Source organism: Thamnophis sirtalis, unplaced genomic scaffold (assembly GCF_051295495.1).
Source record: "Thamnophis sirtalis isolate CommonGarterSnake01/CBP01778 unplaced genomic scaffold, rThaSir2_p1.2 scaffold_3, whole genome shotgun sequence".
NCBI classification, from domain to species: Eukaryota; Metazoa; Chordata; class Lepidosauria; order Squamata; family Natricidae; genus Thamnophis; species Thamnophis sirtalis.
Genome location: NW_028261383.1, coordinates 134,356,473 through 134,382,499, shown reverse-complemented (window position 1 = coordinate 134,382,499; position 26,027 = coordinate 134,356,473). Strand labels below are relative to the sequence as shown.

Genomic DNA, 26,027 nt, shown 5'->3' with positions numbered 1-26,027 from the left:
CAGAATCAACAGATGCCCAGCATTTTCCTCACACCAAACTTGCAGAAAAACCTCCAAGTCGGCTCTTCCCAGGAGGGCCCTGTAATGATATGTGGGAGTGATCTTGACTACAGGTGTCAAACCTGATCGCATCATGTGACGTATCATGATGTTTTTTGCCTTTGCAGAGCTGGGGTAGGCGTGGTCTGACACTCCTGATCTTGACAGACAGGATATATAGGGTTAGATAAAAAAGTAACTGAACCCACAGCAGCAATCTGGGTGGAGCAAGAGACTCAGAATGTGGGTGGGACAAGAGGACTCCCCAGTTTTTTAGGCTGCAAAGGAAACGGGGAGAAATATACTTCCAGATTTGCAAGATGTCACCCTTCAAGGTAGATCAGACAAGAAACAACACCAGATGAGCTAGTTTTATTTTATTGAAAAGTTATAGTCACATAATATTGCAGTCACATGTACATTTAGTGATCATTTCCAATATAAGGAATGTATTGCAGTCGCTAAAGGAGAGGATGTAGTGTTTAAGGCCTTCCAGAAGAAGAAAAGAGTCAAGGTCATTCATATTACTTGAGGTGACGCATTTCCTAAATTTATAGGTCTGACTTCTAGCCGAAACTGCTTGCATCTCACCTGGAGGAGGGATTCTGAACAGATTCTTTCTAGAGAATTAGCTGAGCAGACAGAAACCTGCTTGATTAAGAGTCACTCACTTAAGCTCCCACTACACTGTGGTGGGATTTATAAATTGTGTCAGGAAGCCAAGTGGTAACAAATGCAGTGACCTCAAGTATAGATACAATACTCTGTATACAATCCTGCCTTTAATCTATACCTCTGGTTTTATTGGGCTGTAATTTTGAATGCATATTGAAAATGGAACAAATTGTAACTTGCAATAATGTAATAGAAACTGTATGTTTTCAGGTAGAATCGAGGGAGGGGTTACGTGTGGGTATTGTCACAGCCTGATTGGTCCATAGACTGAGGGAAATTTCTTTAATATGCCTCCTTTCCCATTGGCTCCCAGTTTCCTCACAGTCTTTTGGTCCAAGCACTGTTGTTTTGGCTCTTAGGTAGGAAAAATTTATAAATTCATTATAATTGATTATTTGATTCGATTGATTGATTTCTCTAAATTCCAAATTATATCAGCTGCGGCCCCAGGAGCAGTCCTTTCTGCTTCGTGCGGCTTGGGAGAGCCCTTTGGGGCATTGCCCTCCCACTCCGCGGGCCAGGAGCCCTGCTCTGACCCCCGGGGCAGCAGGGGTGACAGACTTTGAAGTGCAGCTCCCAGGAGCTTGCTGCAAGCTGCAAGTTTAAAAAGAGACTCCGCGGCTTTTTTTCCGGTGCTGAGAGCGCACTGAGATTCCCCAGCGCCGTCCTCCTTAACTCAATTGCTGCCTTCTGCCGTGCTGTCCCAGATCAGCAGAGGGCTGAGGTGATTAAGGACAAGCCGCGGCACTTAAAAGGCAAGCCGCGATCGTTCCATACTTCTCGGCAGTGCTTTTGGAGGCTCCGGCGGCCATTTACGCTGTGTCACATGCGGAAGCCACCCGAAGAACCGTGTGGCCACCCTCAAGTCCCTGCATCACGGCCACTAATCGAGGCTGGCAAGACATTGCCCTGAATACAGATTCGCAGTTCCTGCAGGCCCAGGCACTAGTGGAACCTACAGTGACCTTTGAATCCGGACACGTGAGTGTTGCGATGGCAGAAAGATCTGAGCCTCCGCAGGCCCCTTTAGAGGCCTCCAAGGAAGGCAGGGAAGACCAAACAGATAGACCCAGAACCAGGGCTGCGGCCTCCAAACCTATGGCGGCTCAGCGCCCTTCCAGAGCAGCAACAAGGGATGAACGTAGGAGAGAGAGAACTCTGGAGAAGACCATAGCCAGAGCAGAAAAGCAGGCCCAAATCGCCACGCCCTGTTCGGCCAGCAGATCCAGGTCCCCCATCAGGCCTTCATCCACTCATTCGGGCTCTCCCCCTAGAGGGTTTAGTCATTCTTCCCCTTCAGTTTCACCCCTTCTAGATCCCATAGGTATTCCAGGCAAGGAGTTTCCCCTTCCCCTTCTATCTCTCCCAGAGCCGTTGGGGGTGGGGATGCGGACCCCTTAGAGAGCCCTTCTAGGTCATACCACACTTCTTCAGGGTTAGCCCCCCAGGATCCACCATTACCAGGCCCGTCGCAGGAGGATCTTGAAGACCTAGATCTCCTGCCTGAAAGTATTAAACAACTCATTTCTACCGCCATCTCACAAGGCATCGCCAGCATATCCCAGAGAGACAGGGCCCCTCACCCTGGCAGGGCCCCAGGGGTTCATAGGCAGCAGCATCTCAGGCCCCCATCCCCCTCCATGGTCAGCGAAGATTCCATTTTGGGGGAGGACAATCACTACGACATGGGCTTCTCAGAGGATGAGGATTCAGTTCCTCCAGATCCCCCTGCCTTTCCGGGTCTCTTTCCACCAGCCATATTTACACAAAGGCAGGAAAACCACTAAGATCAGAACTGGGGATCCGATGGTTCCTCAGCCTAGGGACCCCAATCTGGCTATGTTTTCTAACACCGCCACAAACAAGGAGATTCCTGCTCCCCCCCCCCCTGTTCCTTGAGGTGGTAAAGAACCAGTGGGCCCGTCCTTCCACCTTTTCTAATCTGGGGAGAAACGATTGCCGCTTCTACAATGTGGAGCAGCCTTTTGCCCAGGCCCCGCAATTGCCAGCAATCGATACACCAGTAGCAGCTTTGGTTGCCGCCTCCCCTGTAGTCTCTGGGAATGCGGCTGATAAGATGAAGCCAGAGGACAAGCGTGCGGAACTTACCTTGCGTAAGAACCTTAACGCCTCTGCCTTGGCAATGAAATTGGCAGCGGCGACTTCTTACTTTAACCGCATGACCGTTATGTGGCTCCATCAACTCCAGGACCATATTCTGATTCAGGATGAGCGGTTGCATCAAGACATAACTAAAATTATAGCCACCTCTCAATTCTCAGGTGATGTAACCCTGGACACCGTTAAATTTGCCTCCAGTGCTCTAGCCACGTCAGTAACCTCCAGACGCTTGTTGTGGTTGCGCAGTTGGCAGATGGACAACAAGGCCAAATGGAATTTGGTGGTGGCTCCTTACACAGGCACTAATCTTTTTGGGGAAGCTCTAGCTCCTATCTTAATAGAAAATAAGGATAAGAAGAAGGTCCTTCTGTCTAATGCCAAAAAGGCAGACTCTTGTCCTGCCCCCTATCGGAGACCCTCTTATAGAGCACCCGAACACAATCACCAACAAAGATACAACTCCTTTAGATCAGACATAGAGTTCCAACGCCCGTCTTACCATGACTGTAGCAGGTACCAAGGTCAGTGCAGGTGGCACTTTCGCGGGGGTGGGGGGCAGCCGTCCCTTCCGCAGGGGGAAATGACTCCAACCCGGATCTTCTCATAGGCGGCTGCCTGGCTCACTTTGCAGACCAGTGGGACAGGATCACCATGGACACCTGGGTCAAATCCACCGTCAGGCTCGGCCTGCGGCTAGAGTTCCTCTCCACCACCACCCCACAGCTCTTCAGAACATTCCCTCCCTCCCGGGACCCAGAACACGACGCCTAATGAATCTGGCTATAAAGCATCTTCTCGACATTCAGGCGGTGGAAGCGGTTCCACCGGTGGAACGCAGGTTGGGCCATTACTCCAACGTGTTCGTAGTTCCGAAGAGCTGGGGGGGCTGGAGGGCAATTCTGGATCTCAAGCGCCTAAACCAATATTTAGTTTAAAGGCACTTCAAAATGTCATCCCTCAGATCCATCCTCCAGGGGATCCGTCGGGAGGATTACTTGGCCTCAGTAGACCTAACAGAGGCCTACCTTCACATTCCAATTTTGCCAGCCCACCACAGGTATCTGAGGTTCTCACACGGGAACCTCCACTATCAATACTGCGCTCTTCCCTTCGGCCTGGCCTCAGCTCCTCATACCTTCATGAACAGTGGTGGGTTTCAAAAAATTTTCAAACCTACTCTGTGGGTGTGGCCTCCTTTGTGGGAGTTGCTTGCCACCCATGTGACCGGATGGGAGTGGCTTGCCACTCATGTGACCAGATATGAAGATGCCGACGACACTTGTCAAAACCACCTTAAATTACCTCACACACATCACTGGCATGCATAAGAATATGATGTAAACTTGTTTTTTAAAAGGCATCTTTGGTTTGCGTTAAAACAACTTCAACACATGCAATGTTCTGATTTCACCACAAACGCAGTAATCATCCTTACATTTAACAGAGACACTGAGTTTTATAAATATGAGCATGATAGTGTAGAATAATCATATCCAAGGACCAGTGGTGGGTTTCAAAAATTTTTGGAACCTCTTCTGTAGGCGTGGCCTGCTTCCGGGTCCACTGGTGGAACCTCTTCTAACTGGTTCGGTAGATTTGACGAACCTGTTCTACCGAATAGGTGCGAACTGGCAGGAACCCACCTCTGTTCATGAAGGTCCTCACGACTTTGGCGGCTCACCTCTGCTCTACCCCGGTGAGACTCTAGTGTTATCTGGACGACGTGTTAGTTCAGGCAGGGTCACACTCTCAGGCACTCAGCGACCTTCACCTTACCATCCAGTGTCTCCAGTCCCTGGGGTTCTCTGTCAACTTCCCCAAAAGCCACCTCTCTCCATCCACACGAATATTACACCTAGGGACAGTGATAGATTCAGTGGCAGGGATAGTCCAGCTCTCTCCGGACCGTCTGGTCAGTCTCCGCCAGCTAGCAATCAAGGTTCGCAGAAGTCGGTCAGTTTCCATCCTGACCTTGTCTCAGTTACTTGGCAAGATGGTCTCGTGCATAGGGATAGTTCCCTGGGCCCGCCTGCACTTACATGCCCTCCAGTGGATTCTAATCCCATTCCAGAAAAGGAAGATGAGCAATTCCCTCCGAACTATCTGTCTCCCGGCAGACATCTGGCTGTCCCTTCAGTGGTGGCTATCCCCGGCCCTTCAGCGGGGTTGCAACTTCTGGGAGCCGGACAGAGTAACAGTGACAACAGATGCGAGTTTGTTCGGTTGGGGGCCTTGATGGACTCCAGGCTGGTTCAGGGTCATTGGACAGCTTCAAATCCCCGCCACAATATCAATTGGCTGGAGCTGAAGGCAGCTCGTCTGACCCTCTGACAGTTCAAGAACTTGATTGTAGGATGTCATGTACTTCCCCTGACAGACAATGTAGCCATGAAAGCCCACATAAACCGTCAGGGGGAGTACTCATTCCTGGGCTCTATAGCTGGAAGCTGGAAGTTCATGGGCAGAGAGACACTTGTCATCACTAGTGTTGGAACACATATTGGGCACATCCAACCCTCAGGCAGACTGGCTGAGCCAAGCAACCCTCGATAATGGCGAGTGGCAACTCATACCTGAGTTATTCCAGAAGATCTGCCAGAAGTTTGGCACCCCACGGGTGGACTTATTTGCTACCCCAGCGAACTCACAACTGCCAAGGTTCTTCTCCCGATTCCAGACCCGAACTGCGGAGGCCACGGACGCCCTCAGGAGCAGATGGCCACCAGGCCTCCTTTATGCCTTTCCCCCTATCCCCCTTATCCCGGGGACCCTCAGGAAGGTAGTGACAGAGCGGGCGCACGTCATCATGCTGGCCCCCTATTGATCAAGGAGGCCCTGGTTTGCAGACCTCGTCCAGCTATCAGTATCCCCCCCATGGAGGATTCCTCGGGAGGAGATTGTCCTGTGCCAAGGGGTCCTGATCCACCCGGAGCCCCAGTGGCTCCACTTGATTGCTTGGCACTTGAACGGCGACTCCTAAGGAACGCTAACCTGTCCTCCAAGGTCATAGCAACCATTGAGGTCTCCAGGCATCTATTGACTACTTGAATTTACAACTCCACTTGGTCGGCGTTCGTCAGGTGGTGTAACCCATTAAGTATCAACCCCACCGATGCCTCGGTGGCCCACATTCTCAAGTTCCTACAGAAGGGTCTGGACAGTGGTCTCTCCCACAACACCCTACGCTGTCAGGTGGCAGCTTTGTCCTCCGTTCTCGGGGGGAGGGCCCCTCTGCCCTATCTCACCTCCCTCTAATTAAATGGTTCCTGAAGGGGGCGGTGAACCTCAGACCTCCCCTATACATAGATTTCCAACCTGGGACCTGCCCTTTGTCCTCCAGGCTCTGATGGAAGCCCCATTTGAACCCCTTCGAATGGTCCACCTTCAATTACTTTCCCTCAAGGTGGCCTTCCTAGTTGCAGTCACATCAGCCAGACGTATTTCGGAACTGGGCGCCCTGTCCTCCAAGGACAATCTCTGCCAATTCCATCAAGATAGGGTGGTCCTTCGTCTGGACCCCACCTTCCTCCCGAAAGTGAACACTCCATTCCACAGGGCACAGGAGATCATTTTACCTAACTTTTGTCTGGCCCCTTCACATGAAAGGGAGTGTCTCTCACACTGACTGGACATCTGCCACGCCTTACGCATCTGCCTCAGGTGGATGGCAGGTGTGCACAGATCAGAGGCTCTCTTTGTCTCTTTTCAGCCCGGGTCTTTAGGAGCCAGGGTATCCTCGGCCATCATTGGCAGGTGGCTGTGGCAGGCCATAGTGATGGCTTACGAGGCATACAGTCAGGCCCCTCGAGCAGGGATCACCACCCATTCCACCTGAAGTGCCGCTACCACTGCGGCGTGGGCTACCAGAGCCCCATTTGAGGACATCTGCCAGGCGGCCACTTGGTCATCCTCAACCCCTTTCATCCGTCACTACCGTCTGGACGCATTCGCCTCCACGGAGGCGTCCTTCAGTCGCAGGGTTCCGCAACGGGTGGCAGCCGCCCCTCCCCCTGGGTCTTAGATTCCCCCCCCCCCCGGGACTAAGCTTGGGTATGTCCCACACATAACCCCTCCCTCGATTCTACTGGAAAAAGAACGTCTTTTCAGTAGAATAGAGGGGTTACGACCCACCCTAGCTAGTATATGGAGAGGGCCGGGAGGTCGCTGGTCTTTCTTGTATCTTTACAGGTGCGGTCCATCGACATCGAGGAAACTGGGAGCCAATGGGAAAGGAGGAATATTAAAGAAATTTCCCTCAGTCTATGGACCAATCAGGCTGTGACAATACTCACGCGTAACCCTTCCCTCTATTCTACTGAAAAGACACGTTCAGGTAAGACCAACATTCTTTTTTATTTTTTTTAAAAAAACACCACACTTTGGATGTGTTCAAAGTCAGAACAAAAACTACTGTTGATTAAAGATACTTTAGATTGGGGGGGGGAGTGTAGGGAGGGGAAGTGGGCTGTATGACCAGTGGGACGCCACACATCACTTGCATGGGTGATGGGACCATTCATTTGCATGTGTGGTGGCCCACCGCTTGCCAGCCCACCGTTCATGTGCCCCGGTTCCAGATAGGTCACAGCCTGGGGGTTGGGGACCCCTGCTTTTGATTACATGAATTAATTAATTAATTACATTTAATATGATTACATCCAAGTTCTTTTAATTTTTTTTTGTTTAATTAAAAAGTAACTTTTGTTGCCACTTTGGGCTTTGTTTTGTAGGGATTTCAGATGTTACTGAGGTGAAATTACTTTAAAATATAAAGTAATTATAGTAGAAAAGAGAACAAACCAATTTTTCCCAGGAGGTGGGGAGGTTGGAAGAACAGAATTTACTCCTCTGGTTAAAAATTGCCTCAGTAAGTATCCTATGATTCACCATGAATTTTTTCTTACGTGTCACTGACTCTGCGCGTGTGAGATATTATATATTATAACCAGCATGTGAGATGCATTAACCGAATGTATAGGCCATGCCCTGTAGCGTCTCCAAGCCAATATTGCTTGTTTTTTTGTGGAAGAGTAGAGAGGAACTGCCAGGGATGCTTTCTATAATGGTCTGTAATCTCCTACAACATACTTCCACGCGGGAAGTCTTAAAACAATGTTCTGTGTGGGGAATGTAATTCAAAGCTGACATCAATGTTTAATAAGCAGGAGATAAACATCGCCAGAGCTGAGTACTCTTCTGTACAGTGCAGTTTAGACAGTGCAGCCCATCTGAAACAGGGAAATCATTAAAAAAATAAAAGGAAAGCTGGCAAGCATGAATCATTTTTATTGGTTGAGGCACCAAGGATAGTTGAACAGGAGTCACAAACTAAATAGCTTTCCCGTATAATCTATTGCTAAGTAATTAACCATGGCATCACCTTCCTGAATTTCCTCTGTCTTCCTAAGCAACCAAGTGCTTTTTCAGAAGCTTTGGAGTTTTTTTTCTCTTCTCCCAAGGAAACTAAAAATTAGCCATAATAGTTTTGTTTTTTTTTAAAGTAGGAAAATCGTAAAGAAGATTTAAAAACTTGCCAGGTTTTATCCTCAGACAAAAAAACAGAAGAACACAATATGCTTGATGCTGACTTCTGTAAAGTCTCTGAACTTTTATATTAATCCACTGCACAGTCATTGATGCATATGTAAACTGCATCTCCTCCCAAAGTGCATGCATGTAGAAAACCATTCTGTTCATAGCAAACATATTTTCTTGGATGATACTGTAATTGATAGAACTATTCAATTCATCCAATCTATTTTTGAAACTGTTACTATCTACACATTAGTTGTTAGTAACAAGCTGGTCATCATTTTTGTTTGTCTTCTATTCTTTTCAATGGTGGATTTACCTCAGGTCAGTGGTGAAATTCAGCCGGTTCTATCTGGTTCGGGCGAACCGATAGTGCTGGCGGCGGAAGGCTCCACCCATCCACCCGGACATCATCACATCCCGTTTTTGACGCTCTGCACCAGTGGTGGGTTGCAGACAGTACGCGCCGGTACGGGCATACCAGTGCCTGCCCGGAGCACCAGATACCGTTCCGGTACGGTGCTCCGGAGGGCTCACCCACCCGCCTGAGCTCCTTACCTGTATTTGAGCTCTTTGGCACATGGCGCCTGCGTGACATTCTGCTGAGCAGCTGGAGCATCGCAGAGGCATCGCAAGAGGTAGGTACGCATGAGTGTGCTGCATACATTCATGTGGTACATACCGGGCCCTGTTGCAACCATACCGGATGCAACAGGATCCAGAACCCACCACTGGTCTGCACATGCGCAGAAGGTCCTGCGCATGCGCAGAGGGGTACATGCACTCACATTTGCGAACTAGTAGCGAACATACATTCATTTCACCCCTGCCTCAGGTCACTTAAAAGTGAAATGTTGTAGAAAAACCCTTTCTAGTATAGTACAAAAGGGCTTGTTCTTATTCCAAAGGCACTATATATTCACAACACCAACAGACTTCTTATAATAATAACACAATCCAGATAATATCGTAATATACCATAATCCAGGATAGAGAAACCCCTCATCCAAAGAAAATACTCAGGAAAAGATAAATGTAGACAGTTGAAATTTGAAATGTTTATATCATTTACATCCCAGACTTGTGCAAAAGCAAGCATGCATAAAATCAGTGGTTTAAAATGTCTGAAACTCTACGCAGGTTTAAGTGCTTAAATTGCTGTGTTCATTCGCCATTTCATGGCTGTTTCGTAGCTGAATCCTATGTAAGTTATTAAAAATTAATTTGTAACTGAATTCTGATAAAGTTAGTAATACTTTGGGACATTGCTTATTTACCTCAAACTGTATGATTAAAGAAGTGCTCTGAAAGGGGCGGGGGGGGAGACACCTCTTTGCCCATTGAAGCTGAAGGGGCATATTAATCAAGCATAATAGCAGTTAGACTTATATATTGCACTGTAAATATTTCTGCTAATATAATAGCACATTAAATAAGTATTTGTGAACATAAATAATACTAATACAGGTGGGAGTGAAATATCACTGTTGAAATATCACTCTTCAATAAGGCATTTGACAAAGTAGACCACAGTCTACTTCTTGGTAGGAAAGAAAAAAGTGGGATAGACCATTTAACCACCAGATGGATTCATAACTCTCTGACCAACCACACACAACATATAGCCTTCAATGGAACTATATCAACATGGAGGGAAGGATGCAGTGGGATCCCCCAAGGTTCTCTCTTAGTTCTAGTACTCTTGAGCATCTTCATAAACAATTTGGATGAGGAAATAAAAGGAGAATTCATCAGATTTGTAGACAATACCAAGCTGAGGGGGAATAGCGAACATTTAAGATCGGCTCAAGATTCAAAAGGATCTTGACAGACTTGAACACTGAGTCCTATCTAATAAAATGAAATTTCAGTGATGAGGTAAGTAAGATGTTATACTTAGGCAAGGAAATCCAAATGCACGTGTATAGAATGGGTGGTTCCTGACTCAACAGCAGTAACTGAAAGGGAACTAGGAGTCCTAGTGGATAACTACTTAGGTATGAGTCAACAGTGTGCTACAACTGCCAAAAAAGCCAATGCAGTCCTAAGCTGCATCAATAGAGGGATCGCATCAAGATCATGTGAAGTATTAGTACCGCTTTATATTGTACTAGTAAGACCACATTTGAAATAGTGAATCCAGTTTTGGTCACCCCAATACAAAAAAAGATGTTGAGACTCTAGATACAGTGCAAAGAGCAACAAAAATGATTAGGATCCTGGAGGATAAAACAAGGAACGGTTGCAGGAACTGAGTAGGTCTAGTCTAACAAAAAGAAGGCCTAGGGGTGACTTGATGGCAGTCTTCCAATGTTTATGGAGCTGCCACAGAGAGGAAAGGGTTGACCTATTTTCCAAAGCACCTAGAAAAGAAAGAAAAGCAATGGTTGGAAAATTATCAAAGGATCCAACCTAGAACTAAAGAAAAATTTCCTGATAGTGAGAAAAATTGTTTAATGGAATGGCTTGTCTTCAGAAGTTTTGGGTGCTCCATCACTGAAGGTTTTTAAGAAGAGATTGGACATCCATTTTTTTGGAATGGTATAAGGACTCTTGAGGGACTCAATGGCTAAGATGCTGAGCTTGTCGATCAGAAAGGTTGGCAGTTCAGTGGTTTGAATCCCTAGCGTCATGTAACAGAGTGAGCTCCCGTTACTTGTCCCAGCTTCTGCCAACCTAGCAATTCGAAAGCATGTAAAAATGCAAATAGAAAAATAGGAACCACCTTTGGTGGGAAGGTAACAGTGTTCTGTGCACCTTCGGTATTTAGTCATGCTGGCTACATGACCACGGAGACGTCTTCGGACAGTGCTGGCTCTTCAGCTTTGAAACGGATGAGCACCACGCCCTAGAGTCGGGAACGACTAGCACATATGTGCAAGGTGAACCTTTACCTTTACCTTTTTTTAGGGTCTCTAGCTTCAATAGGGGGCTGGACTAGAGGACCTCTGAGGTATCTTCTGACTCGTGTTATACTGTTACTGTAACAGATCCAATTCAAACTTGTAGCATATTTGAAATGTTTAAACCCGCCTGTTTTGCACTCAAGGCAGATCTTCTCTATTCAAAGCAGAATGTTTAAAATTTGATTTGATTTATATTTAATTTGAAACAGTTCGGATTAGAATCCTTTCACAGCTCCACCACCCAGTTCCCCTGAGACACTTTGGCTCTCTCTCCTTCCTCTCCCTCCCTTGTACTGCTGTCTTGAATTACTCTGAAGAAAGAGAAAGTAATGAAGTTTTCTCCCAGCTGTTAACAGTTCACTGATTTCTTATTACTATTACATTAACAGTTAGCTGGCAGAAATTAGATTGCTTGGTGTCATGCCATTAATGTCAGCAGAAAATCTGCAGTCCTTTTCCAAACAGTAGCCAAGTGACTGTGTTGATCATCAGTCCATCATACAGTCTTTTGGAGCAGGGGTCTCCAACCTTAGCAACTTTAAGACTTGTGGACTTCAACTCCCAGAATTCTGGCTGAGGAATTCTGGGCGTTGAAGTCCCCAAGTCTTAAAGTTGCTAAGGTTGGAGACCCCTGTTTTGGAGGACCAAAACTATACGAATCGTAGGTAGTTTCAAGTGCCCATCCATGCTCTCTGTAAAATAGTCCATTTCTCATGTTGGCTCAATATGTCTCCGTTTCTCATCCCTTCCTTGTCATGTTCCTTGTAAAGCATTTCAGACAATAAAACTGTTTAGAATTAGTATCTTTTGGACTCTCCTCACAGAATAAATGGAAAGTGGATGAAAGGAAACAACATGTAGAAATGGCTTGGAAGGGAGTAAAAAGAATATTTTGGACTGCCGTATGGGGGTGTGAGGTTGCAATAATGAGAAGTATGAAAAGGATGTTTGATGGATAATAAAAGTGTATTAACTTTATATGCCACTCAATTCCCAGCAACTCTGGGCGGTTTGCAAATGGTTAAAATTGTTTAAAAACAAGGAAACAAGAAAGTACAGGTAGTCCTCGATTTACGTCCGCAATTGAACCCAACATTTCTGTTACTACGCGAGACAGATGTTAAGTGAGTTTTGCCCCATTTTACAAAATTTCTTTGCACACTTATTAAGCGAATCATTGCAGTTGTTAAGTTAGTAACAAGGTTGTTAAATTATTCTGGCTTCCCAATTGACGTTGCTTGTCATAAGGTTGCAAAAGTTGATTCCATGACCCCCCCAGGACACTGCAACTGTCATAAATATGAGTCAGCCACGCCTCTGAATTTTGATCACGTGGCCAATGGGATGCTGCAGTGGTCATAAGTGTGAAAAACAGTCATGAGTCTTTTTTTCAGTGCTGTTGTAACTCTAAACAGTCATAAATGAACTGTTATAAATCGAGGACTGCCTGTATAAAGAAGAATAAAGAAGGCAGAAATGAGGAAACCAATGGGAACAAAAGAAAAGAGGATTTCTATCACCCTTGACAAAGGCCTTGGCAAAGAGACCGGTCTTTAGAGCCTGAAGAAATGAAGTGAAAGAGATTGTGGATGAAGAAAAAAAGAGAATTGAGAGCAAGTTCTCTAAAAATGAAGATAATTATAATTATATTGTATAATGCAGTGTTTCTCAACCTTGGCAACTTGAAGATGTCTGGACTTCAACTCCCAGAATTCCCCAGCCAGCATTCGCTGGCTGGGGAATTCTGGGAGTTGAAGTCCAGACATCTTCAAGTTGCCAAGGTTGAGAAACACTGGTATAATGTGTATAAAAAGGAAAAAGCTGCAAACAATTTTTGGTGGAAATGAGTGAAAAGGCATAAACCAGGTGCCTTGAGGAGAGTAAATGCAAAAAATTAAATGTTGGACTACAATCTGGGATGAAGCTGAAGGAAGAGAATTGTGGAAGGAATGGAGATTTATATGAAATGCAAGTGGTATAAAAATGGATTTGAAATGAATGCTGTAAATGTTAATATTCCAGAAAAATGGATGAAAAGGAAATCATAATGAGCAGGCTGAAAATAAAAAGGGGGCAGGTGTTACTGAAAAAAATGTTAAAATATGAATGTAGTTTGTTTATGGCAGTGTTTCTCAACCTTGGCAACTTGAAGATGTCTGGACTTCAACTCCCAGAATTCCCCAGCCAGCAAATGCTGGCTGGGGGATTCTGGGAGTTGAAGTCCGGACATCTTCAAGTTGCCATGGTTGAGAAAGACTGGTTTATGGAGTGATTATGTAGCTTGTTTGTGTAAAAGGCTGCATGTGTGCGTGACAATTGGAAGAATGCTGTTATTGTTCCCTTCTACAAAAGAAAAAAGTAGAAAGAGTGAATGTAAAAATTAGATAGAGATCAATTTCTTAACTGTGCCTGAAGAAGGCCTTCAGCAAAATTCGGATTGAAAGAGTTATGAGAAGTGATAATAAGAAAACTTGGAAAATGCAGCCTAGCTTTCTGCTTTGCAGCGGGTATACATATTGATTTATTTTTAAAAAGAGGGGGCGTATTCTTGTTTCTCCTTCTCCCATATGTGTAGAATTTAAAAATTAAATCAGCTAAAAGCAAAGTATTTCACAGAGTGCACTGTGTGCTGAAAATTAGATAGAAAACAAACTTTAAAAAACACTCTTCTGCTCATCTGTACCAAAATAGATCTCTTTTAATTGTTGTATCTGACAATTGTTTCATTTTTCTTGTACTTTTCTTTGCATCTCTTTTTACATATAGGCCATGAAGGATTACCTTTTAAAAAATAATGTGTGTGCGTAATATGCATATGGATATCACATAAGCATAACCTTTATTTTTTATTTTTTTATAAACTTGAAAATTGTATGCATTTAAGGTCAGATATGAAATGTATCCAAGATTCTTGAATCCATCTGGTGAGGTAAAGATGGTCTTCGATCCAAATGGCTTACTATATAGATTTCCCATGATAATAATGGCAGACTCCCCAAAATATTCCCTAATAGGAATATCTAGGGGGAGGGGTGGATCTGTAATTTTAAAAAGTTGTATCAAGTGAGGATATCATGGCAAAAAGAAAGAATTTCTTTAGGTTACTTTCATTATTGCATTGACTGAACGGATGTTCCCAAAAGCTAGTTTCTCCATCTTCCCTTCTTTTAGCAGCTTCTTTTCAGGGAACTTTCATGAGATGTATGGCATGAACTGATTGATTGATTTCTAAAATTTATATGAAGGTCCTTTATGTAGTAACTTGCTCTTAAGCAGTTAGCTCTCATTTAGATACAGCAAGCAGGAGGCTCTGCCATTTAGAATCTTACTATGGCAGAACCCAAAGCTGTCTTCCTGTGGGATACAGGCCATTCCCCAGTGAGAACAATTGTCATTGTGGACCTACATGATGAAATGTGGCATGCACTCTGAGATTCTCTTCTGCTTCCCTTGAGTTAATCAAGAAGAAACCCATCCTCAGAGGTAAAAGTGCTATCATAATTTGTGTGATTTAATTATGGTAGTATTAACCCGCAAAGGGATGCGGTGACTCAGTGACTAAGATGCTGAGCTTGTTAATCAGAAAGGTCAACAGTTCAGCGGTTTAAATCCCTAATGCCTCGTAATGGAGTGAGCTCTCGTTACTTGTCCCAGCTTTTGCCAACCTAGCAGTTTGAAAACATGTAAAAAATGCAAGTAGAAAAATAGGGAGCACCTTTGGTGGGAAGGTAACAGCGTTCCATGCGCCTTTGACGTTTAGTCTTGCCAGCCACATGACCACGGAGACGTATTTGGACAGTGCTGGCTCTTCGGCTTTGAAAGGGAGATGACCACCGCCCCCTAGAATCGCGAACGACTAGCACATATGTGCATATATTAACTGTAAATCTAAACACACAATCTGGGATTATGCCTGGCTAGAGAGAGGTAGAATTCTTTTCTGAATTTCCTGTTGAATTTCCTGAAGAGTCAGATATTTGACTTGCAGGATAAGCCATTCTTTAAGCTAAATGAAAGGAGTTAATCAACTCCCATTCGCAACTATTTATAAATGACTCGGAGAATAGTCAGAAATGATGTGTTGACTTTTTTAAAAAAATACAGTGAAATAGTACATTCCGTTAAGTAAACATATCAAGAATCTGAATTTGCGAAAATAGTTAATCAGTTTGGCGTACAGAAAGCCTTTATGGGGCTTCACAGATTCATCAGGCCTTTATTACCATTGGTGTTTAAGAACTGAAAGAAAAGTCTGCTGTTGTTTGTCAGGGAAGGGCAGAATAAACATCTAAAGAAACAAATTCAAGCTGTCCGTTTCACAGAATGAGAGTGAGGAATATCACCTCTTTCTGAAAAGCAGTTATTTTTCCTGTTAATCCATAACCTTGTATTAAATCTTTCCTATAATGGGGTGTTCTCCCTCTCTCTCTCCCCCCCCCCCTCTCTCTCTCTCACACACACACACACGGAGAGAGGAGAGAGACCACCCCATTATAGGAAAGATTTGAAGGATTTTTTTATTTCAATAGATGGAACACCTTAATGATTTTCAGTCTGAACCTTGGTGATGCTGCTACAATCAAATGGCTCTGATTTGTAACTTTTTCTTTTTACTCACATTTCTGTATTTCCTCTCTTTTTTCTAGTGCGGCTGTTGGCATTGGGTTTTATGGCAACAGTGAAACCAACGATGGGATTTATCAGCTGATCTACGCCCTTGATAATGCTAATCATACCCTCTCAGGGGTTGATTCACTGGTAAGGCCTCTCTTCTGAGGGGAACAGCCTTAGATGGGTTTTGTGGAGTGCTGGAAGTTGAAGTAGCTATTTGAGAATAAGATTCCATTGGAATGGTCATCCATTGGAATAGCTAATACCAAGAGGCCTACCATTGTGGAGGTCCCTCCTCTATTTCATAGCTTTCCTGCTAAGAACGTCTGGAAATTTTATAATGATGGATCTAGAATCAGTCTCAAATAACCCTTTAGGAAAGTTTAATGTTAACATTTCTGGATAAGTTTTGGATCTTTTGGATAAGAATTGTGGCTATCTTACCAGTAAGCTACTCCAATAGGAAAAGAATGCTACAGAATGTCCACCTTCCGGTATTTGTTGTCAGTCAATCAGGACAGAGCTGGAAGAGACTTTGGAGGTCTTCTAGTCCAGCCACCTGCTCAAGCAGGAGATCCTATACCACCTCCTATAGGTCACACCCCCTATAGGTGTGGGCCTTGAAGATAATGTTCTCTGACTGGTCTGATCAAGCTGCCAGACTTGATCAAGGAAATGCATTATTTCATAGCCAAGTTAATAGCAATTTGGGCAGTCGTAAAATAAAGGGCAGATGAAGATAAGCCAACCTGAACAAAAAGAGAGAGAGAGAGAGAGAGAGCCAGTGAGAAGAGTGCAGGGAGGAAAATTATATCTAAGTGGGTTTGAATACCCTTGACTTAAATAAGGCTTGCTCTTGAATCATTACAGCTGCTGAAATTCTTTGACATGGTTTTCATAGATTTCCTGCAATTTTGCCTAAGTAGTTCATTCCTTTCGGTGAGGTGAAATTGACAGTAAGTACTGGACAAAGAATCGATTCATATCAACAATTCCACAGTCTATCATTATATTTTCCCCTGAAGCTACTATCATCTGTACTTCAGAATGGCATCATGTGAAAGAGGTAGTTGCATCATATACTGTCTCTGTTGGATATAAGCAATGTTGATAGCTTCCCTTTTTCCGGAAGGCATATCGGCTGCAAAAACGGAAAGTCAGAAATCTGAATTTGAGATTGGAAACGTCCACTTTGGTTAGTCAGTAAAATGGACTAAATGGACTTTTGTACTATCAAGAAATGCCTTGGCTCTGGTTAACTTCAGAGCAGTTATCTGAAGTTATTTTATTGCTGTTGAAGGGAGCTGAGATCATAGTGTAAGGATTTGGGCTAAGATAACCCATGAAAACATATTGTCTGAGAAAAGGGTTGCTTGAAACAGAAGGGTGGGGGGAACACTGTTGAACAAAGAAGCCTTGAGAGGGGCAAAAGGATATGAGTGAGTGGGAATGTTGCCATGAGTGATGAGTTAACATCCTTGTATTTGTCTCATCCTGCTTTTGCTACATGGCTATAGGATCCCTTTGGGATTTTCTCTAATTTTACATATCTTTGCCAACAAATGATATCATGTGGATCCCCATGACATATAAAAGGAGTCTGAAGGAAGAAGACAAATATAGGATCCTTGTTTCATTTATTTCATAGAGTTATCCAAAAATGTGATATTCTAGTATTGTTCACTGGAAACAGTAAATTCAGTTAAAGAATAACTAAGGCCAATTGTGTCACTAAATAATCAGCGCTGGTTTGACTCAGCTCAATCCTAAATAAATACACTACTAACTTTGGCTGCCTCGTCACAGAGGTCACCACTCATATGTCTCAATTAAGCCATGCCCCACTAAAAGAAATCTGATCTGTTAAGATTGCTATTTCAACAAAATTGTTGCCTATTAATTGCACAGAGCGGGGGGGGGGGGGGGGGAGAGATTTTGAAACCTTTTCTCAAGAGTTGAGACTCCAGACACACAATCGGAAACATTTTTGCAATGAGGAAAATTGTGGTAATAGTGCACTTTCTTAAAGAGGGTTGTCAAAATCAAGCAAATTGAAGCAAAATTGTTCAGGAAACCATAAAAATGTCTTGAAGATATGCAGGCATTTTTCAACTTGGCTAAATTTAGTGTTAATGACTATTATCAGAGACGCACTGAATGAAAATAGGATTCATGATAGTTTTAATACTTTGAGTGCTGTTAATCACTATGAACAGTGAGGTTCATCTCAGGTTTATCAGGAACCCGCCAACCCCCCATTGATTACTCCTTAAATGTCTGGCAAAATGTTCTGTAAACAAATATCAAAAGTAAAACATCTCAGGTTACACAGATGTGTTCATGACTAATAGAAACAAACACTATGCTCCACAAGAAGACCCATATTTTGGCTGTCAAATGTGGTAATAATGTCATGGTTTGGGAATGGTTTGCAGCTTCAGGGTCTAGGTGACTTACCATTGTTGAAGAAAAAGCGTGACCCGACAAAAGCGTGAACGTCAAAAGCGCGCCGACAAAAGTGCGGCGCTAAAACCGCGATGTCAAAAGCGCGCCGACAGAAGCACGATTTAAGTTAAGGTAAGGTTTAGGGTTAGGGTTAGGGTTAGGTTTAGGGTTATTTTTAGGGTTAGGTTACAGTGCGCTTCTGTCAGCGCGCTGTTGTCGGTGCGCTTCAGCGCTCATTCGTCGGCGCGGTTTTGTCACCGCGGTTTAGTCAGGCGCGCTTTTGTCGTTCGCGCATTTGTGGTGGAACCCAGAAAATTTCTCTCCAGTTCTGGGTTGCTTCTATCTTTGATCAGTTGTCCTTCACCCATTCTTTTGTAACGTACAAGTAAATTTACAAAAGAATGGGTGAAGGACAACTGATCAAAGATAGAAGCAACCCAGAACTGGGGATAAATTTTCTGACAGTTAAAACAATTAATCAGTGGAACAACTTGCCCCAAAAGTTGTGAATACTCTGGAAGTTTTTAAGAAGAGATTGGACAACCATTTGCCTGAAATGATGTAGGGTTTCCTGCCTGTGCAGGGGGTTGGACTAGAAGATCTCCAAGGTACCTTCCAACTCTGTTATTCTACTCTAATCAGTGTTAATAGGAGACGGGAGATCCAGCCCTCACCCACTGCTTTGCTGGGTTCCTGCAAGATTCATGTCCTTTTGTTGCTGCTTTGCCCCTCCTTTCTTCCCGGGTCTCCTTTCCCAATGTGCATTTAATAAACAAAAATATGGATGAGAGGATAGCTGAAAGATGAGCCTGTGAACATGGTGCTAATTTAACTTAACTTGCTTTTGAGAAGGATAATTTCATTATCTGCTATTGTGAGAAGAGCCTTTTCACTGGGGATTCATGGGAATTGATATGTAATGCATCTGGAAAACACCAGCCTGAGGAAAGCTGTTTTAGATTATAGTATGTATACATGAAGAAAGCTAGTCACCATCCCCTTTGTGTTGTCTTTATTCTTGGGGTGATGATTGCATAAGACGACTTGGCCTATCCAGATCAATATACAGGTAGTCCTTGACTTACAACAGTTCCTTTAGTGACCGTTCAAAGTTACAACAGCACTGAAAAAAGTGACTTGTGACTATTTTTCACAGTTACAACCTTTGCAGCATCCCCACAGTCATATGATCAAAATTCAGACACTCGGCACCTGGTTCGTATTTATGATCATTGCTTTGTCTGAGGGTCATGTGATCACTTTTTGCAACCTTCTCGGAAGCAACACCAACAGGGAAGCCAGCTTCACTTAACGTAGTGAAGTGTTAGCAGTGTTGCTAACGTAATATCTGCAGTGATTCACTTAAGAACTGGGGCAAGAAATGTCGTAAAATGGGGCAAAACTCACTTAATGAATTCTCACATGACAGAAAATTTGGGATCAGTTGTGGCTGTAAGTCGAGGACTACCTATATAAGCCGAGGTCATTGTGGCCATTCATTCTGCTGGGCAAGCGATTAGAAGCTATCTGCCTGCTGGTTCTCAGTGGTCTGCTTATTGTCTTTTGGCAGGTCTCAGGCACTAGGACACAGATGAAAATAGTTCTGGAGCAGCACGTGGCCCGCCTGAATGAGATATTTGCAACCCACAGTGAATATGTACAAACGCTGAAATTCATGCAGCAGATGGCAGACAATATCGTGCTGCAACTATCAGGGCTTCCCGTGTGGAGTGATGTCACTGTAGACTTGTCTATGATTGCCAATGATGTCAGCTATGTAGAATATTATAGGTAAGTCAGCATAGTCATCGTAGCAAGAGGCATACATTGCCAGTAAGGACTTACTGAAGAGTTTGTGGATTTCAGCCTTCCCCAAGCTGGATGTCCTCCTCCTCCTCATGTTCCCAACTCAGGATGACTCCTGACTGAGAAATGCAGAAAATGAAGTCAATATATTTAAGAGGCCCTCGGCTGGAGAAAGATTGAGGTCTCTTGTTAGAAACTGTTTGAGCTAATCTGGAAAGTCTTGAAAGTTCAAAGGGATTTTTTCCATTCAGGCCTCTGAAGCTACAGTAGCTCCATAGTTTAATTGCTGGGGGAAAGTGCCTGCTCTGATATCCTGCAGAATTACTCCTGTTCAGCAGAGATGATATCCTGTCTGTACCAATGAATTGACTCCTTAAAATAGCCCTTTGTGGATTTCATTACACAATTACAGAGATAGGGCTTCTTTCATTCATTTCCCCAGATTATTGGGGGCAATATGCTGACTCTGTAAACGGTTTAGAGAGGGCTGTAAAGGCACTATGAAGCGGTATACAAGTCTAAGTGCTATTGCTATTGCTATTGTCTCTCCTTTTCTTTTACCCCTGATGGAACGAATGAGCCTTAGCCTAAAATCTTTCTGACTTACAGCAGGTTCCAAGAGAGCAGTGATTGGACAGATAGGAGGAGGTACTTCATCCTGGTCAAGTGACTGTATTTTTGCTTAATTCTTTCTTTCCAGCATGAGACAGCTTTCCTTAAAAAATCAAATCAAATTATGTAGGTATATAAGAAAATGATTAAAATGCTAACATCTCCACAATATCGCTGCATGCTAGAGGTAAAGATTCTCTTATCGTTCTTATGATTGCAACTCTGGAATGGTCCAGCTTCATCATGAAAAGTTGTATAGGCACCAAGTTCAGAATGTCTACATTCTGATCAACATGGTTTTGCTGAATATTTGTTATAAATGGAAGCAGAATTCTGATAGAATTAATGTCCACGCTTGAGTTTTCAGTGGGGTCAGGGTAAAGCTAGTGTAAGGTATCATCACACTCTGGAAATAAACATCGTTCTGCAGCAAACGAATATGCACTTGATTTATTTCATGGGCTGTTTCTCAAATTCATCCCATTTGCACATCTAATTTCTATACTTAACGTAGTTTATTTTAAATAGATATAGTTGCTTATTTAACTTGCTCGGAGGGCAAAATGAAATCAGAACTGCCCTGAATGCTAAAAAGTGGTGGTTGGTTTTTTTCTTCCCCCTAGTTTTTCTGAATTCTCTTGGGAGTAGTGAAGTTGCACCAAAAGCTGCAGCTTGCCTGTGATTAGCTCTTGGCCACACGTGGAAGAATTTTAATCGGATTCCAGTTTAGTTCAGACACTAACTAAAATAGAGATCTTGCTCTTCCTCTCTGTCTCTAATATTGTTGAAGCAGAAAACCCTATCTGTAAATAAATCCGTAAGAAAATAGTACCCGCAAGGTTGGAACAATTACAAACCTTTCCTTTGGCAAAAATGCAGAAAGACAACTCTGGTTCATGTGCTCCAGGAATGAGCTACATGGATTATTAGGCAATCGCATGCATGTGCAAGCACAAAACACACCGAGCATTGTGCAAACTGCTTTATATCGCAGGTGGGAGAATCCCTACTGACCAGGTGTCATTTTAACACTAGCAAGCCAGATAACCACTAAATAGGATTATATCAGGGGTGGGTTCCGGCAGACACTACTGCCGGTTCCTTGGTGTGTGTGTAAAATAAAAATTGTTCTGCACATGCGCAGAAGCAAAAACAAGATGATGACGCCACCTGGAGGACTGATTCAGGGGTGTGGCAGGCCTGGGTCGCTGCTGGCTCTAGCGACCCAGGCCGCCAAACCACTACCAGTTTGGCCGAACCGTTAGGAACCCACCACTGGATTATATCCAGAAATATATACAGTGTTGCATTTTCTTAGCTGAGGTAAATGGTTTGATTTACATGAATTACACATTCCTGAAATTTCATCATGCATTTCCAACACACCTACAGCTCAAATATTTAAAAACAGGGATTCTCAAAATCACCTTCTATAGCACAGAGGCTCCAGAATAACATAGTTTAAAACTGTTCTATTGAATTGTTCTACTCACATCTTGTAAAAGCCGTGTTTTCACAGAAACGTCTGAATGAAAAAAACATGCTAGCCTAGACACTTGGGTTGTTTGGGGAGAGCCTCTCTCATGCAGGAGGCAAAAAAAATAATCACTTGTCCCACCCCACTCTAAGTGGGACTGCAGGCAAACTGCATTAGGCCAGTACTTGGAATACCATGAGAACATTTGAAAGTATTCTTTTTGAAAAATAAAACCTTATAAGATAAATGCATACAGTCCCCATATCCTCTTTTGCCCTTCTGTTTATTCCTTGCTTAGTTCATTCATCTTGTTCCCCCACCCACCCCAATTAGCTTTGTAGCTACCTGTAATGCTTTCTCCTGCCCAGTATTTGTCACTATTTGTGATTTTGAAAGGAAAGCACAGGTAGTCCTCGACTTACGACCACAATTGAGCCCAAAAGTTCTGTTGCTAAGTGAAACATTGGTTAAGTGAGTTTGCCCCATTTTACGACCTTTCATGCCAGAGTGGTCCAGTGAATCACTGTCGTTAAATTAGTCAAACGATTGTTAAGTGAACCTGACTTCCCCTTGAGTTTGCATGTCAGAAGGTTGCAAAAGAGGATCACATCGCCCTCTCGTCAAAAATATGAGTCAATTGCAAAGCATCTGAATTTTGATCACATGACCATGGGGATGCTACTACGGTCATTAAGTGTGAAAACTGGTCATTAGTCACTTTTTTCAGTGCCGTTGTAACCTTGGAACGGTCACTAAATGAACAGTTGTGCCGATTATTACCTATAATCACCTGCCTGCTAGCTTCAAAGTAAGTGTAGCTTATTCCCAAGGAAATATGATTGTACTGCAGAAGTCCCAGCTTCTCAAATCTGTTTCATTTTGCTAGCCGTAAATGTCTCCCTTTCCATTTCAGCAGTTCTGTCTTCAAGTCTCTAGAGGAAGTGAAGTTTGCCCTTCATAAACTTGGATAATTTGTAGAAATGCCATGTTGTTGTTGTTCCATGGTTCTGCTGAGGTGTTGCTGCCAAAGCGCCCTGCTTAAATTTCACCATCCCTCCTTCTCCTATGTTTCTCCAGGGATGTATGAGTTACCCACGCATTCTCTCTCTCTCTTTTTTTTTTCTCCAGATGGCTCTCTTACCTCTTGCTGTTCATTCTGGACTTGGTGATTTGCCTTATTGCTTGCCTGGGGCTGACTAAGCACTCCAGATGTCTGCTCATTACGTGAGTACACAAAGTCGTTTCACCAGAGGGGCAGGAAGGAAAGGTATCTTTTAATGCAGTCTGCTGATCTTGGGCCCTAAGAGAGAGTCCTCCCTGAAGAAAAACCACCTGGCAAAGGTCTCCGCTTGTGGGATTTAGGGAGGGTTTCTTAGAATTGGTAGGCTGACGTGGATCAAAGAGTTCCATCCTGCCTACATCCCATTCTATTCAGAGGTGGTATTCAGCCAGTTCTGGTGAACCGGTAGCGGACAGTTTGGAGAACCGGCAAATACCATCTCTGGCTGGCCCCGCCCCCATCTATTCTGTCTCCCGAGTCCGAGCTGATCGGAATCCTAGCTGATTGGCTGGGTCTTCTTCTCTTGTCCTGCACAGGAGAACAGAGCTGGAAAGCAGATTACTGGGGTGGGGTGGGAATGGAGGTTTTGCAGTATCCTTGCCCTAGAGTGGGGTGGATATGAAGATTTTACAGTATCTTTGTCCTGGAGTGGGGAGGGAATGAGGATCCCCTCCCATTGCCACACCCACCAAGCCATGCCCACCAAGCCACGCCCACAGAACCAGTAGTAAAAAAAAATTGAATCCTACCACTGATTCTATTGTACCTATCACAACCCTACCTGACTACACTTGATGGATGAAAACATCAATCAGCAATTTTCCATCGAAATTTTACAAATTGTTTCCAGAATGCCTTGTAGTTGTGATATAGGATATGTATAGCTTTCTCTTTTCCCCCTCTGAGTGTTCCTTTTCATTAGAGTGACCACACCACAACAAGCAATTGCAACAAGATAGAAAGACAGAATAAAGGATAATAGTTTTCCGTGGGGGATTGATAGTCTTACCATAGATAGCTGCTTTCTTTTATGGCATAGCTTTTCTAGCGTATAGCCAGCTTGAGTCTGCAAAAACTAATATGTTTTCTTGTGTTTGAAGATAATTCTTTTGTTACCTCCCACTCCATATGGACTTTGCTGTTTCCAGTCAGGCAGGAAAAGCACACCAATTTAATATGAATGAAGTTACCAGAATTGTAAGTTAGACAAAACTGGTTTCTTGGATATCTGTCCTAGTATTGATTTTAAACATATCTTTTCCGGTGCAGGTATCCGTCTGTCTGTGTCTTTCTCTTTCTGTGTGTGTGAGAGAGAGAGAGAGAAAGAGAGAGAGAGAGAGAGCTTTCTATGTCCAAGAGGGGATAGATTTTAGTAAGACTGGAAGCTGTGATGATCTGGATCAAAATACCCAGGACAATCAGTTTGTGCAGGCAGATTAATTGGAACTGGATTCCAGATTCTTAAATTCAGTTCCCACCTGCACCATTTGATTTACAGGCAACATTCCCCATGCATCTGGCTATGCTTTGCATCTCTGTGATAGAAATAATCAAAACTTGTCCTAGAACATGTTATAGGACCATGATGGCGAATCCATGGCACGCTTGGCAGAAGTGGCACGCAGAGCCATCTCTCCAGGCAAGCAATCCGTCACCCGTTGCTCTTCCGGGTTCCAAAACGCACATGTGCATCAGGCAGCTGATCTTTGCGCGCATGCGAGTACTGGAAACCCTAAGAGCAGCTCCCTGGCACACATGCGCGCACCAGGAAACTGGAAGCTTAGTTTCCTGGTGCGCACGCCGGGGAACTACTCTTTTGGTTTCCGGCGCTCCCAAGCGTGCACGCTGGGAAACTGCTCTTCCGGTTTCCAGCACTCTACCATGCACATGCTCCAGTTTCGGCACTCAGTGCTGAAAAGGTTTGCTGTTATAGGAGCAAGAACAATGGCAACATAAGCCTCTATCCTGTTACAGCGCTCAGACCGATGGTGCAGAGTCTTGCTGTCACCTTTCTGAAGTCTCCTGTTGACTCTTGGTTGTTTATTTTTTGCCCACAGGATGCTGTGCTGTGGACTTTTCACACTTTGTCTCAGCTGGGCTTCCTTTGCAGCCGATGTTTCAGCAGCAGTGGTAAGCCCGACACTTGAACTTGAGCTTTCTGTCTCTTTAATGTCAAACTGTGGTTGTTTTTAAGGGCTCAGTGTACTAAGTTTACTGTGATGCCTTAGGTCCCGGTCACTGACCACCGGAGGCCGCCGAACTGTTCTTTCCAACTTTCTGACAGCTAAAAGGCCTGTTTGTTGGGGAGGCTTTTTTTGTTCTTCCTTGCCTTGCTTCCTGCAGCCTTTCCTGCTTTTGTGTTTCCAGAATCATACCTTCTCATAGCACAATGCATACTTAGCAAGAGGAATTTTGAGCAACAAGGAGATTGGTTATTTAAAATGAGCAGATGTCATCTTGAAGGTGTTTTGCTTGGTTGCCTGCCTGCTCTGCTTCCTCAGGCAGAGAAAAATTAATTTGCCATGTATCTTCAGCACTGCCAATTTAGATTTCAAGGGGAGCCAGGAAGAGATTAAATGATTTCCTTTATGTTATATTTTCAAACTTTGGTTATTCTAATTTTTTGACAGATGGTAGTATCAGAAAGTAAATTTCATCTAAGCATGAGATATTTAATATTGCAGCATCCTTATTGGTCTGGTTTCTTTGTTATCTGAGAAGTCTACTTTTATGAACACCTTGA

General features: G+C 43.9%; 1 protein-coding gene across 3 annotated transcripts in view; it reads left to right on the top strand.

Moving 5' to 3' along the window:
* The window catches only part of TTYH2 (tweety family member 2), an 85,998-nt gene that overhangs the window by 37,573 nt on the left and 22,398 nt on the right, over positions 1-26,027 (top strand). For all 3 annotated transcript variants that reach the window (XM_087710183.1, XM_087710184.1, XM_087710182.1), the window contains exons 3-6: positions 15,920-16,031; positions 19,900-20,120; positions 23,353-23,448; positions 25,342-25,414. In XM_087710183.1, coding sequence (XP_087566309.1) covers positions 15,920-16,031; positions 19,900-20,120; positions 23,353-23,448; positions 25,342-25,414 — 502 coding nt within the window. The remainder of the gene's footprint in view (positions 1-15,919; positions 16,032-19,899; positions 20,121-23,352; positions 23,449-25,341; positions 25,415-26,027) is intronic.